The sequence below is a fragment of the Arachis duranensis genome, chromosome 1 (genome assembly GCF_000817695.3).
Source record: "Arachis duranensis cultivar V14167 chromosome 1, aradu.V14167.gnm2.J7QH, whole genome shotgun sequence".
In the NCBI taxonomy this organism is placed as follows: domain Eukaryota; kingdom Viridiplantae; phylum Streptophyta; class Magnoliopsida; order Fabales; family Fabaceae; genus Arachis; species Arachis duranensis.
The window spans coordinates 48502939-48517132 of NC_029772.3; the positions used below are offsets into that span (position 1 = coordinate 48502939).

Consider the following 14194-nt stretch of genomic DNA (forward strand, 5'->3'; position numbering starts at 1 on the left):
GTAGCCATTGACAACGGTGATGCCCTACATACAGCTTGCCATGGAAAAGAGTAGGAAGGATTGGATGAATGTAATAAGAATGTAGAGGTTCAAGAGGAGCACAGCATCTCCACACACTTATCTGAAATTCCCACTATTGATTTACATAAGTATTTCTATCCCTTTTATTTTCTATTTATTCCATTAATCAAATTTAAACCAATAATCTGCCTAACTGAGATTTACAAGGTAACCATAGCTTGCTTCATACCAACAATCTCTGTGGGATCGACCCTTACTCACGTAAGGTATTACTTGGATGACCCAGTACACTTGCTGGTTAAGTTGAACGTAGTTGTGATCACATATGCCAAAGAGCCGTTAAATAAATCTCATGCAAATACAAAGAGGGCAATCACAATTTCGTCCACCAAAAAGATAAGAGGATAAGAAGTTAGTTAAGATATTTTGAAATCAAAATTTTTTTTTTTGAAAAAGATATGATATAAAAGATTTGGTTGAAAAAGATTTAATTTTTAAAATTAAAATTAATTACTTAACTAACAAGAAACTAAAAGATATGATTCTAGAATTTAAAGATTGAGCCTTTCTTAACAAGAAAGTAACAAACTTCAAATTTTTGAATCAATCACATTAATTGTTAGTGTAATTTCAAAAATTTTGAGATAAAGATAAAAAAATATTTTGAAAATCAATTTAAAAGAAATTTTCGAAAATATATATAAAAATTGAAAAAGATTTGAGTTTTGAAAAAGTTTTGAAAAGATAAGATTTTTAAAATTGAAATTTTGACTTGACTAACAAGAAAGCAACTTATTTTAAAAAATTTTGACCAAGTCAACCCAAAATTTTGAATTTTTGAGTAAATTAAGGAAAATATATTTTTTTGGTTTTTTTGAATTTTTAATGATGAGAGAGAAAAACATAAAAATGACCCAAAACATGAAAATTTTGGATCAAAACACATGATGCATGCAAGAACACTATGAATGTCAAGATGAACACCAAGAACACTTTGAAGATCATGATGAACATCAAGAACATATTTTTGAAAAAAATTTTATGCAAAGAAAACATGCAAGATACCAAACTTAGAAATCTTTAATGCTTAGAAAATATTAATGCAAAGATGCACATGAAAAACAACAAAAGACACAAAACAAGAAATCATCAAGATCAAACAAGAAGACTTACCAAGAATAACTTGAAGATCATGAAGAACACCATGAATGCATGAATTTTTCAAAAAAAAAATGCAAGAACAATATGAATATGCAATTGACACAAACTTAAAAATTGACTCAAGACTCAAACAAGAAACACAAAATATTTTTGGTTTTTATGATTTTATGATTTTTTTTGGTATTTTCTTTATTTATTTTTGAAAAAAAGGAAAAAAAATTTTGAAACAAAACAAAAAGAAAATTACCTAATCTGAGCAACAAGACGAACCGTCAGTTGTCCATACTCGAACAATCCCCGGCAACGGCGCCAAAAACTTGGTGGACGAAATTGTGATTATCAACAATGGCTCCAATAATTTGGTAGCTGTCACACGTGAATTACACTTAGTCATAACTCCACACAACTAACCAGTAAGTGTACTGGGTCGTCCAAGTAATACCTTACGTGAATAAGGGTCGATCCCACGGAGATTGTTGGTATGAAGCAATCTATAGTCATCTTGTAAATCTCAGTCAGGCTGATTCAAATATGATTGGATTAGATATTCAAAAGATAAATAAAATAAATAGGAAATAAAGATAAAGTTACTCATGTAATCCAATGGTGGGAATTTCAGATAGGTGCATAGAGGTGCTGTGTTCCTTCCGAATCTCTACTTTCTTATTACATTCATCCAATCCTTATTACTCCTTTCCATGGCAAGCTGTATGTAGGGCATCACTTTTGTCAATGGCTGCATCCCATCCTCTCAGTGAAAAAGGTCCAAATGCTCTGTCACAGCACGGCTAATCATCTGTCGGTTCTCAATTAGGTTGGAGTAGAATCCCTTGATTCTTTTGCGTCTGTCACTAACGCCCAGCCTTCAGGAGTTTGAAGCTCGTCACAGTCATTCAATCCCGGAAACCTACTCGGAATACCACAGACAAGGTTAGACTTTCTGGATTCCCATGAATGCCACCATCAATTCTAGCTTATACCACGAAGATTCTGATTAAGGAATCCAAGAGATATGCGCCTGGTCTAAGGTAGAACGGAAGTGGTTGTCAGTCACGCGCGTTCATAGGTGAGAATGATGATGAGTGTCACGAATCATCACATTCATCAAGTTGAAGTGCAACGAATATCTTAGAACAGGAATAAATCGAATTGGATAGAAAATAATAGTAATTGCATTAAAACTTGAGGTACAGCAGAGCTCCACACCCTTAATCTATGGTGTGTAGAAACTCCACTGTTGAAAATACATAAGTGAAAGGTCCAGGCATGGCCGAATGGCCAGCCCCCATGATCTGAGAACTAAACATCCCAAGATGTCTAATACAATTGTAAACTATCCTATTTATACTAGACTAGCTACTAGGGTTTACAGAAGTAAGTAATTGATGCATAAATCCACTTCCAGGGTCCACTTGGTGTATGTTTGGGCTGAGCTTGATCTATCCACGAGATGAGGCTTCTTTTGGAGTTGAACGCCAAGTTGTAACGTGTTTTGGGCGTTCAACTCCGGTTCGTGACGTGTTTCTGGAGTTTGACTCCAGACAACAACATGGAACTGGCGTTGAGCGCCGGTTTACATCGTCTAATCACGAATAAAGTATGGACTATTATATATTGCTGGAAAGCTCTGGATGTCTACTTTCCAACACCATTGAGAGATTGCCATTTGGAGTTCTGTAGCTCTAGAAAATCCATTTCTAGTACAGGGAGGTCAGATTCCAACAACATCAGCAGTCCTTTGTCAGCTTCCTATCAGAGTTTTGCTCAGGTCCCTCAATTTCTGTCAGAAAATACCTGAAATCACAGAAAAACACACAAACTCATAGTAAAGTCTAGAAATGTGAATTTAGCATAAAAATTAATGAAAACGTCCCTAAAAGTAACTAGATGATACTAAAAACTACCTAAAAACAATGCCAAAAAGCGTATAAATTATCCGCTCATCAATTACTATAACATAGAAGAGCCCGACATGAGGTAGTCGGACTCCCACAACCAAGTTACAAAGATAATTCCTGAAAGGGACCTGAACAAGGTCCAAGAAAGAGGATTACCAAGTAACTCGACAGGGCCCGACATGACGAAGTCGGCCCAAAATATAAAGTTACAAGGATAATCCCTGGAAGAGACCTGAACAAGGTCCAAGAAAGAGGATTACCAAGTAACTCGACAGGGCTCGACATGACAAAGTTGGCCCAAAATATAAAGTTACAAGGATAATCCCTAAAAGAGACCTGAACAAGGTCTAAGAAAGAGGATTACCAAGTAACTCGACAGGGCCCGACATGACAAAGTCGGCCCAAAATATAAAGCTACAAAGATAATCCCTGAAAGAGACCTGAACAAGGTCCAAGAAAGAGGATTACCAAGTAACTCGACAGGGCCCGACATGACGAAGTCGGCCCAAAGTATATAAGTTATAAAAGTAATCCCTGAAAGAGATCTGAACAAGGTCCAAGAAAGAGGATTACAAAATAACTTAGGAGGACCCAACATGATAAAGTCAACCCAAAACATAAAGCTACCCCTGAAAGAGACCTAAATGAGGTCCAAAAAAGAGGGTTACAAACAACAACTCGGACAAAAACCGACCTGAAGAAATTGGCAACCTCAGCATTATAATTCCTAATGAAGACCTGAACAAAGTTCAAATAAAATGAATTGCTGAAAATAGCATCAGGCAAAGGAATCAAGCCGATCATGTCAGACAAAGTTCCAACACTCCCAAAGCCTACGAAGATACCAAGACAAGCGCAGACAGACATGATATAAAAACACAAAGTTATAATAATAGCCAGCTTCATAGGCCATCAAGTTCAGCCCACAAAGCCTGGAAACTACTTTGTTTATCAAAATAAAGTTGCTAAACCAGCAACTAAAAAAGTGTCAAAAGTCAACAAAATAAAGAGTTCAAAAGCCCACAAGCCGGGCTATCTACACAAGTAATTACAGAAATCAGTTAAACACCCGAAGGCTTCTCGGCAGCATCAGCACGGGGTGAAGGAAGGCGAGTCTGGAGAGGCACTACATCCACTGTCCTGTCATATCGATTCAATATCTGGCAATCAAGATCTAATTCGAGACGAACAGGAGCTGAAGAAGCCGACACAACAGAAGCTTTGACAACAGGCTCAGAGGGAGGCTCAACGTCATCATCATCAGGATCATCGGGGACGATCTTGCCATCCTTCACAACATTATCCAAACTAAATAAAGCAAGGTCGACCTCCAGGGGAAGAACCCGAACCTGCTCCTTCAGGTTCTCATAAGTTGCAGTTACGCTGCCTATAAGGTGACCCTGGAGCTCAGAATAATCAACCCGGGCCGACTCTAACTCCCCCTGAGACGCATCACTTCTCGGTAGGTTATAACACAGCTGTCTTTGTGCTTCAATGTCGTATCCTCAGCCAACTACACAGAAGCCACCAAGGCAAGAGAGCTAGCCTTCTCCCTTTCCAGCTCCTTCTCCAGTTTAGTCACCTTCACTTCGAGCTCTTCCTTTAGACCCTTCATCTGATCGAACTCTCGCTTAGCTTCCTCCATAAAGGCTTTGGTAGCATACAGAGGAAGATTTTGAGCAGTTTGATACAGAGTAGCTCCCATATGAGCCATCTTAACGCTGCTTCGAGTTATAAAATCTAAGTGATGAAGGAGAGAAACATCATCCATGGAGAGGGCACCATAAGGAGTAATCTGCTGGTCGACAAAGCCAATGGGGTCAAAATCAGGGCATCCAGATTGAAAGGTTCAACGGTTCGAGGTCTTTTGGGAGGTGGAACGGCCGAAGAAGAAACCACAGTAGCAGTGGAAGATTATGGAGGATCCACTAAATGAACCCGAGGAGTAGGGATAATTCTCCTCGGGCCAGGAGAACTCGGCACAGACGGCTTCAATGGGACCTGAGAGGACCCTTCCCCATCCACCCGGGTCGAGGTGTTTGAGCTGCAGTAGCTTTTCTCGCCTTTTTGAAAGCCTTCATTACATCATTATTCTTGGCCATCTCTGAAAAAATGAAAAACAATAGTTTTACAGACTGGGAAAAAAGGAGAAAAGCAAAAACAAGAAATAGTATATATCAAGTAATACCCAATACATCTCGGACGAGGGAGGGGTCTCCCAAACATTTTTTGGTATCTAGATGAGGAGGTTCCCCCCAAAGATCCTCCAAAACCGTCACAAAGGCCTGTTCGATCTCATCAAGCATTTCTCACATATATCGGGATACTACTATATTCTGCTGCCAATGTAAAGGGAAGGATGGCTCACCATTCGCTTTCAGAAAAAAGGGACGAGCTCCCTTAATAGCTCGAACCTTGAAAAAATAATTCTTGAAGTCCCTAAAAGACTCGTCATACATGGTAAAAACCTTATGTCCTTGTGCAGATCTAAAAGAAACCCATGAGGCTTTCTTTTTTGAAGAAATTTCGGGCTTAGTTAAAACAAACAAATAAAGGAAAATAATTTGAGAAGGGGTAACATTCAATTCTTGACAAAGAAGTTGAAAAATCTTAATAAAGCCCTAGGAGTTTGGATGAAGCTGGGATGGAGCTACATTACACGACCACAACAAGTCGGCCTCAAACGAAGTAAAGGGAAAGGTGATGTCCAACTGGCTGAAGAAATAGTCATAAGCATAAAAGAAAAGGCGCTCCCCCTGGGTCAGGACAGGGAAGCAAACCCTCTCCTCGGAGTTAGGTGCCACCAACTCATAATTCTTCTCTTGATCTCTACTCTTATAGAGACGGTGATGTTTCCTAAGCTCCGCATAGAATTCAGCATTGACCACAGAAACACGCATCAAAACAAGGGAGTCCAACCAATCGGACATACCCTCAAGAACCTTAGAGGACGTCTCTACAATATTTTTGCGAGAAGATATAGCCAACTAGTCCTACAAACAAGAAAAGGAGAGCGGATTACTAAAAACATCTCGGACAAAATCAAAACAACTCAGCCAGCACAGTCCAACACAGTACAAACAGCAAAAAAAACCCCAGGACCGACACCAAAAAGGTCCAGGGGCATCTTTTGGAGGCAATCAGGGAACAAAGATTCAGAAAAATCTACAAGGTTAACGTCCCAACAAAAAACTCACAACAAGAACAAAGAGAAACCCTTTCTCAGAAAGCAACATCCCAAAAAAAAAGAAAGTCATTACCACCAGAAGGTCATCAAGATAGCTACCTTCCAAATTCATAGTCTTAGCTTATCAGCAAAACAAAAAGCAAAACAACACGAAGAAAATCAAACGAGCCACCAAAAGAAAAAGTTCTTCTACGGGATTCATCAGGAAGAAAGCTAATCAACATGCAGGAAAAACATCAAAGGAGTCATCTTCCAGAAAAGAAAGCAGGTTCATGCAGTCCGCAAAAGAAGAAAAACAAGCAGTATGAACCCTAGAATACAGAGGGGCTATCTCAAAAAGCAAGAAAAAAACCCCCGAACAATAAAATAAAGCAGGCGCGCAGTGATACGAAAAGGATCAAACTTTCCAGCGTGTATTTAAAAATCAAAGCTTTATCAAAAATCAAAGGTAAAGCAACGAAAGAAATAAGGGAGCAGAAAGCAGAACCAACCTGGAGAAAGGAGAAAAGCTTGAAAAGGCTGAAAGACGAAGCAACGATAGATGTTCCTCGAAGCAAAAGCATCAACAAATACCAAAAGACGTTACAAGAGAAACGCAAAAATGCAAATTTCAGACGAAAACAGAAAGGGAGAAAGAAAAGAGGAAGTTACAACAAAGAAGCAAGAGAAGAGAAACCGTTTTTGTGAAAAAGTTCAAAACGAACAAAGAGACGAAGCATTAAAAGAATTAATGAGGTTATTAAACCCTCACGCATTCCTAAAGCAGGGAGACGTGCATTTTCAAAAGAATAAAATTTAAAAGAAACGTTCCACATTCAAAGGAGAACTCTACAAAAAAGAGATTGACAAAATGCTCGAGTTTGGCTTCACTTGAGAAGGTCCGAAGTCCTACAGACTAAAGACTCGACCTCAAGAGGAAGACCGAGTTCAAGCAGGGGTACTGTTCATACCCGGGGTCGAGCTGTCCGACCCGGGATGTTCTACCGACATAGCGACCGACCTCTTCAGGTCAAGGACAATCCGACCTCTTCAGGTCAAGGACAATCCGACCTCTCCTCAAAGAGCTCGGCCAAACTACCAGGAAAGCCCAATAATGGGCCCAAACAGAGGAACACGATCCGAATCCAAGGGCAGCCCAAGCCTATGGAGATAAAGGCGGTTCCCTTAAAGATAAGATGACATCTCTCGAAGATAAAGATAAGATAAGATAACTAACTTATCTTATCTAAGGAAGGTCTCTCTACACCGTTATAAATACACTGGAGCACCCAGGTATAACTTATACTCTGATTATACTCAATACCTGCTTAATACTCTTGCTAACTTTAGCATTGGAGTCCCTTGCAAGTTTCCCCCACCCTCCGGGGACGAAGGATCAACACCACCATCAGGTCCAACAAGTCGGACACAACAGCTCTGACCAATACAGAAGATCTCGTCCGAGATCGATCTACAATTTCAGGTAACCCTCGAAACAATTAATATATGTATATTTTTACTGTTTAGAGGTCTGTAATACCACACTACCTCTGTTCTACGACTTAAGCGCAAAACACTGTATAGTAGGGTGTTACATTATGGTATCAGAGCAGTTCGTTACTATAGAGCCTGAGGATGGACTGATGGTGCTTTTGTGCATTTTCTGTATATGTGTTTATGTGCTATTAGGATATCTAACTGATATATGTGGCATAAATGTTCATGAGCATGCATTTGGGACTGAAGGCATTGAACTTGAGATATTGAGACTGATCAACTTGATATCACTTGTTTGGTGTGTATAGGGACCAGATGTCTACTCGCGGATGCAGATGTGGACGCGGACGCGGGCGAGGTAGAGGCTGAATAGGCAATGCTATGCCTGAAGCATCAGGAAATACTCCTAACCCTATAGACTTCATGGCTGCATTAGGCAATATGGCAGTAGCAATGTAAGCGACAGCTGAAGCCCTCGGAAATCAAATTAATAATGGAAATATTGGCAATAATGATGAGAATGGTCCAATGTTACTGCATTCCTTCCTGAACGTTCACCCTCCAAGTTTCAGAGGAACCTCAAATCCTACCAATGCCGATAACTGGATACAGGCCATTGAGCGAGCATTGCAGGCTCAGCAGGTTCCTGATGAACAGTGGGTTGAGTTTGGAACCTACCAGTTGCATGGTGAAGCTCAGCACTGGTGGCAAGGCATGAGGGACATTCTGCAGCCTGATAGGGTTGTGATCTCTTGGGAGTTGTTCTGAGAGAAATTCTATAAGAAATATTTCCCCACCTCAGTTAGAAATGCTAGAGAACTCGAACTGCTTCAACTTAAACAGGGCCAGATGACTATTACTATGTACACCAGTAAATTTGAGGAATTGTGCCGCTTCTCACACATCTGTCAGGGAGCTCTTGAGGACTTTGCTGAGTGGAAGTGTATAAAGTATGAAGGAGGCCTTAGGAGTGACATTCAGAGTTTTGTGGCACCTATGCAGATTTGGGTGTTTTCTGAGCTGGTGAATAGTAGCAGGGTGGCGAAGGATTGTGTCAGAAGGGCTGCAACAGAAAAAGGGAGTCTGAGGATGCCATTCCAAAGGACCACAGGGAGAAACTTTGCACCCAGAGGTAGACAGTTCAAGCGTGGTGGCTATGTCCCTCAGAATAATCAGGGGCAAGGCAACTCTAGAAGACCTAATACCAGTGCTAATCAGGGAAGGAGACGGGGGAAGCAGCCACAGCAGGATATTAGTTGCCATAGATGTGGAAAGTATCATTCTGGGCCATGCAGGATTGGGACTGGAGTCTGTTACTCCTGCGGGCAGCCAGGACACTTGGCTAGTAGTTACCCAGAGAAGAAGAGGTATGAGATAGGCAGAGTGCAGCAACCAGGAAGAGTATATACTACTTCTTCAATAGGCGCTGAGGGTCAGAGGCATTGATAAGAGGTAACTGTGAAATGGCGGGTAAAACCTTGAACGCTTTGTTTGATTCTGGAGCTTCACATACTTTTATTGCATTTAAGATGACTCATGAGTTAGGGTTGAAAATAGTAGTACTGGGGTATGATTTAAATGTATATAATGCCACCCACGAGGCTATGGTGACTAGGTTAGGGTGCCCCCAAGTTCCTTTTCGAATACAAGGGCATGATTTTGTGCATAACCTAATTTGTTTGCCAATTACTGGTCTTGATCTCATTCTGGGATTGAACTGGTTATCCAAAAACCGCGTTTTACTGGATTGCTTTGCGAAAGTAGTGTATTTCATGCCTGAATACACTGAAGGGCCAGCTGTGGTGAATAACTACTACTTGAATTCCATGACGGTGAACTGTTATGGGGCCGAATGTCAGGGGATATTGGTGTTAGCTGCGGGTGTTTCGGGTGATGATCAGAACTTGGAACAAATCCCGGTTGTGTGTGAGTTTCCGGAGGTGTTCCCTAATGATATTGATGAATTTCCACTAAAACAGGAAGTTGAGTTTGCTATTGATTTAGTACTTGGGGCCGGACCAATCTCGAGTGCTCCTTACAGGATGTTGCCTTTTAGAAATGGCTAAATTGAAGTCTCAACTGGAGTATCTATTGGGTAAGAATTTTATCCGACCAAGTGTATCACAGTGGGGTGCGCCGGTATTACTGGTGAAGAAGGAAGATGGAAATATGCGCTTATGTGTTGACTATAGGCAGCTGAATAAGGTTACAGTGAAGAATAAATACTCGTTGCCAAGGATTGATGACCTGATGGACGAATTACAGGGAGCCGGTGTGTTCTCTAAGATTGATCTACGATCTGGATACTACTAGATAAGGGTCAGAGATGAGGATATTCCTAAAACTGCCTTCAGAACGCGCTATGGCCACTATGAATATACCGTGATGTCCTTCAGACTATCTAATGCTCCAGCAATATTCATGGATTACATGAACAGAATTTTCCATCCATATCTGGATAAGTTTATTGTTGTGTTTATTGATGACATTCTTATCTATTCTAAGACTGAGGATGAGCATGCAGAACACTTGCGAACAGTGCTACAAATTTTGAAGGATAGGAAGTTGTATGCCAAGCTATCCAAGTGTGAGTTTTGGAAGTCTGAGGTGAAATTTCTTGGTCATGTGGTGAGTAAGCAAGGAATAGCAGTGGATCCTGCTAAGGTTGAGGCGGTGATGACTTGGGAGCGGCCAACTTCAGTGACGAAAATTGGGAGTTTCTTAGGCTTGGCAAGTTATTATCGAAGGTTCATCAAAGGATTTTCACAGCTCGCTTTGCCTTTGACAAAGCTGACCAGGAAGGATGTTCCTTTTGTAAGGACTCCCAAGTGCGAGGAGAGTTTCCTTGCCTTAAAACAGAGATTGACTACCGCCCCTGTATTAGTGTTACCTGAGCTGAGAGAACCATTTGAGGTGTACTATGATGCGTTCTTGAAAGGTTTGGGATGCGTGTTGATGCAACATCATAAGGTTGTAGCTTATGCCTCACGTCAGCTAAGGCCACATGAAAGAAACTATCCGACTCATGATTTGGAACTCGCGGCCATTGTCTTTTCCTTAAAGATTTGGAGGCATTATCTCTATGGAGTGAAATTTCAAGTCTTCTCAGACCATAAGTGTCTGAAGTACCTGTTTGAGCAAAAAGAATTGAACATGCGTCAGAGGAGGTGGATGGAACTCCTAAAAGATAATGACTTTGAGCTAAACTACCATCCGGGAAAGGCGAATGTGGTAGCAGACACTTTGAGTAGGAAATCCTTATGTGCCGCTTGGATGATGCTAAGGGAGGTAGAGTTGTTAAGAGTCTTTCAAGGATTGAAACTAGGAATCAGAGAAGAGTTTGGGACCTTATGCCTAATCCCGTTACAGATCTCAAGCGACTTCAAGGCTGAACTAGTAAAGGCTCATCAGAATGACCAAGAATTGTATAAGATTTTGCCGGCGATTGAGAAAGGCAAGCAATGGAGAGTGTTAGAAGATAAAGATGGGTTGTGGAGTTTCAAAGGCCGGATAATTGTGCCAGATATCGGGGATTTGCGACAAAGCATATTGGAGGAAGCTCACAAGAGCGGGTTCTCTATTCATCCAGGAAGCACCAAGATGTACCAAGACTTAAAGGTGATGTTCTGGTGGCCAGGAATGAAAAAGGATATGGCGTTACATGTTTTCAAATGCCTAACTTGTCAGAAAGTCAAGATTGAACACCAAAGGCCAGCAGGAACCCTTCAACCTTTGGAAATCCCACAGTGGAAATGGGAGAGCATTGCTATGGATTTTGTATTGGGCTTACCAAGGACTCAGACAGGTTGTGATGCTATTTGGGTGGTTATAGACTGACTGACCAAGTTAGCTCATTTTCTGCCTATTCGGATAAGTTGTACTATGGAGGAGTTGGCGCACTTATACATAAAGGAGATTGTGAGATTACATGGTGTACCTTCACAATTGTATTGGATAGAGATCCTCGCTTTACATCACGATTCTGGGGGTTACTTTTCAACGAGCTTTTGGCACCCAATTAAGCCTAAGCACTGCTTATCATCCTCAGAGAGATGGCCAATCAGAAAGAATAATCCAAACCTTGGAAGACAAGTTAAGAGCTTGTGTTTTGAATCAACCGACGAGCTGGGATCGATATATGCCTTTGGTAGAATTTGCTTACAACAATATCTATCATGCGAGTATTGGAATGGCTCCATATGAGGCTTTGTATGGAAGAAAATGCCAGTCTTAATTATGTTGGTATGAGGCAAGAAAAAAGACTTTGATAGGACCTGAAATGGTATATGAAACACTGAGTAAATAAAGAGAATCCGGAGGCGAATGCTTGAAGCTCAAAGCCGTCAGAAGAGCTATGTTGACCGAATACGGAAGCCTTTAGAATTTGAGGAAGGAGAACACGTCTTCCTGAAGGTTACTCCGACCACTGGAATAGGGAGGTCCATCAAAACCAAAAAGTTAAATCCTCGTTACATTGGGCCATTTGAAATCCTGAAGAGGATTCGACCAGTGGTGTATAGGATCATATTACCACCACATCTTTCGAACCTGCATGACGTGTTCCACGTATCGCAACTTCACAAATACACTTTTGATCCTAGTCATGTCCTAGAACCGGAATCAGTCCAAGTGAGAGAAGATCTGACGCTTTCAGTAACTCCGATTAGGATTGATGATGCCAGCACCAAGCGTCTACGCAGAAAGGAAGTTTCTTTGGTGAAAGTAGCTTGAAGTCGGGCTGGTATTGAAGAACATACTTCGGAGCTTGAATCAGAGATACGGAAGGACTACCCACACCTCTTTTCAGGTAAGAGAAGAAAACAAGAAAATATGGAATCCTCTATGCCACAGTATAGAGATTCCTTGAGGTGTCAGAGGAAAAGAAAAATAGAAGGAAGAGGTAGAAGAATTTGAACTTAGAAAGATAGAGTTCGAATTGTACATGTTAGTCCATAAATAGAAGGATGTGAGAAGAGGGGAAGAAATTTTCGAAAATAAATTAAAAAGATTTTAAAAACATATTGAAAAATTGAAGAATGATTTTCGAAAAATATGATTGGGAAAGAGATAAAGTGATTTTTGAAAAAAGATTTTGAAATTAGAAATCAAAAAGATATGATTGAAGACTTATTTTGAAGAAGATGTGATTAAAAAGATATGATTGAAAAGATATAGTTTTAAAAAGATATGATTGAGAAGATATGATTTGAAAAAAACAATTTAAAAAGATTTGATTTTTAAAATCAATGACTTGGCTAACAAGAAAAGATATGATTCAAACATTAAACCTTTCTCAACAGAAAAGGCAACATACTTGAAATGTTGAATCAAATCATTAATTGTTAGCGAGTATTTTTGAAAATGGAAAGAAATTGATTTTGAAAATATATGATTGAAAAGATATGATTTGAAAAAGATTTGATTTTGAAAAATTATGAAAACTTGAAAAAAAATTTGAATTGAAAACAAAATCTTCCCTCTTGTGCCATCCTGGCATAAAACGCCCAGAATGGTATACATTCTGGCGTTTAACGCCCAAAATGTACCCTTTTGGGCGTTAAATGCCCAGCCAGGTGCCCTTGCTGGCGTTTAAACGCTAGTTTTCCTTCTTCACTGGGCGTTTTGAACGCCCAGCTTTTTTTGTGTAATTCCTCTACTGTATGTTCTGAATCTTCAATTCTCTGTATTATTGACTTGAAAAGATACAAATTAATTTTTTTTTGGATTTTTAATGATGAGGAAAAATCAAAATGCAACTAAAATCAAATAAACAATGCATGTAAGACACCAAACTTATAAGTTTGTATACTACTGACACTAACAAATTGAGAATGCATATGAGAAACAATAAAACACACAAAATAAGAGAATTTAAAGATCAGAGCAAGTAAATCATCAAGAACAACTTGAAGATCAATGAAGACACATGATAAATGCAAGAAGAACAGAAACATGCAATTAACACCAAACTTAAAATGAGACACTAGACTCAAACAAGAAATATTTTTGGTTTTTTTTATGATTTTGTAATTTTTTTTGGATTTTTTCAAAAATTATATGGAGAAGAAAATAAAAAGATTCAAAATTTTTAATAAGAATTCCAGGAATCATGCAATGTTAGTCTAAAGCTTTAGTCAAAATTGTGATCATCAATGGCACCATCAACATGGTACGCTCAATTGCAATCTCAACTCTTTATCACAACTTCGCACAACTAACCAGCAAGTACACTGGGTCGTCCAAGTAATAAACCTTACGCGAGTAAGGGTCGATCCCATGGAGATTGTTGGTATGAAGCAAGCTATGGTCATCTTGTAAATCTCAGTCAAGCAGATTCAAATGGTTATGAATGATTTATGAATAAAGCATAAAATAAAGATAGAGATACTTATGTAATTCATTGATGAGAACTTCAGATAAGCGTATGGAGATGCTTTGTCCCTTCCGTCTC

The 14194-nt window shown here is 39.8% G+C and overlaps 2 protein-coding genes across 2 annotated transcripts; both read left to right on the forward strand.

Moving 5' to 3' along the window:
• Positions 1-8124: 8124 nt before the first annotated feature.
• On the forward strand, positions 8125-9189 carry LOC107488936 (uncharacterized). Its single transcript, XM_016109724.1, has 3 exons — positions 8125-8198; positions 8316-8484; positions 8587-9189. Exons 1-3 carry the CDS (start codon positions 8125-8127, stop codon positions 9187-9189), a joined length of 846 nt encoding a protein of 281 aa, XP_015965210.1.
• Positions 9190-12066: 2877 nt separating this feature from the next.
• Positions 12067-12474, forward strand: LOC127748334 (uncharacterized). Its single transcript, XM_052262634.1, has one exon. The coding sequence runs from the start codon at positions 12067-12069 to the stop codon at positions 12472-12474; it is 408 nt and encodes a 135-aa protein (XP_052118594.1).
• The last annotated feature ends 1720 nt before the right edge of the window (positions 12475-14194 follow it).

Excerpts from the sequence above, each read along its gene's own strand:
- LOC127748334 (XM_052262634.1), top strand. The coding sequence starts at position 12,067 with ATGCTTGAAGCTCAAAGCCGTCAGAAGAGCTATGTTGACCGAATACGG.
- LOC107488936 (XM_016109724.1), top strand. The coding sequence starts at position 8,125 with ATGCCTGAAGCATCAGGAAATACTCCTAACCCTATAGACTTCATGGCT. Across the intron at positions 8,199-8,315 it reads GGCAATATGGCAGTAGCAAT|AGGAACCTCAAATCCTACCA; the intron begins GTAAGCGACAGC and ends TCCAAGTTTCAG. Across the intron at positions 8,485-8,586 it reads ACATTCTGCAGCCTGATAGG|GGCCAGATGACTATTACTAT; the intron begins GTTGTGATCTCT and ends CAACTTAAACAG.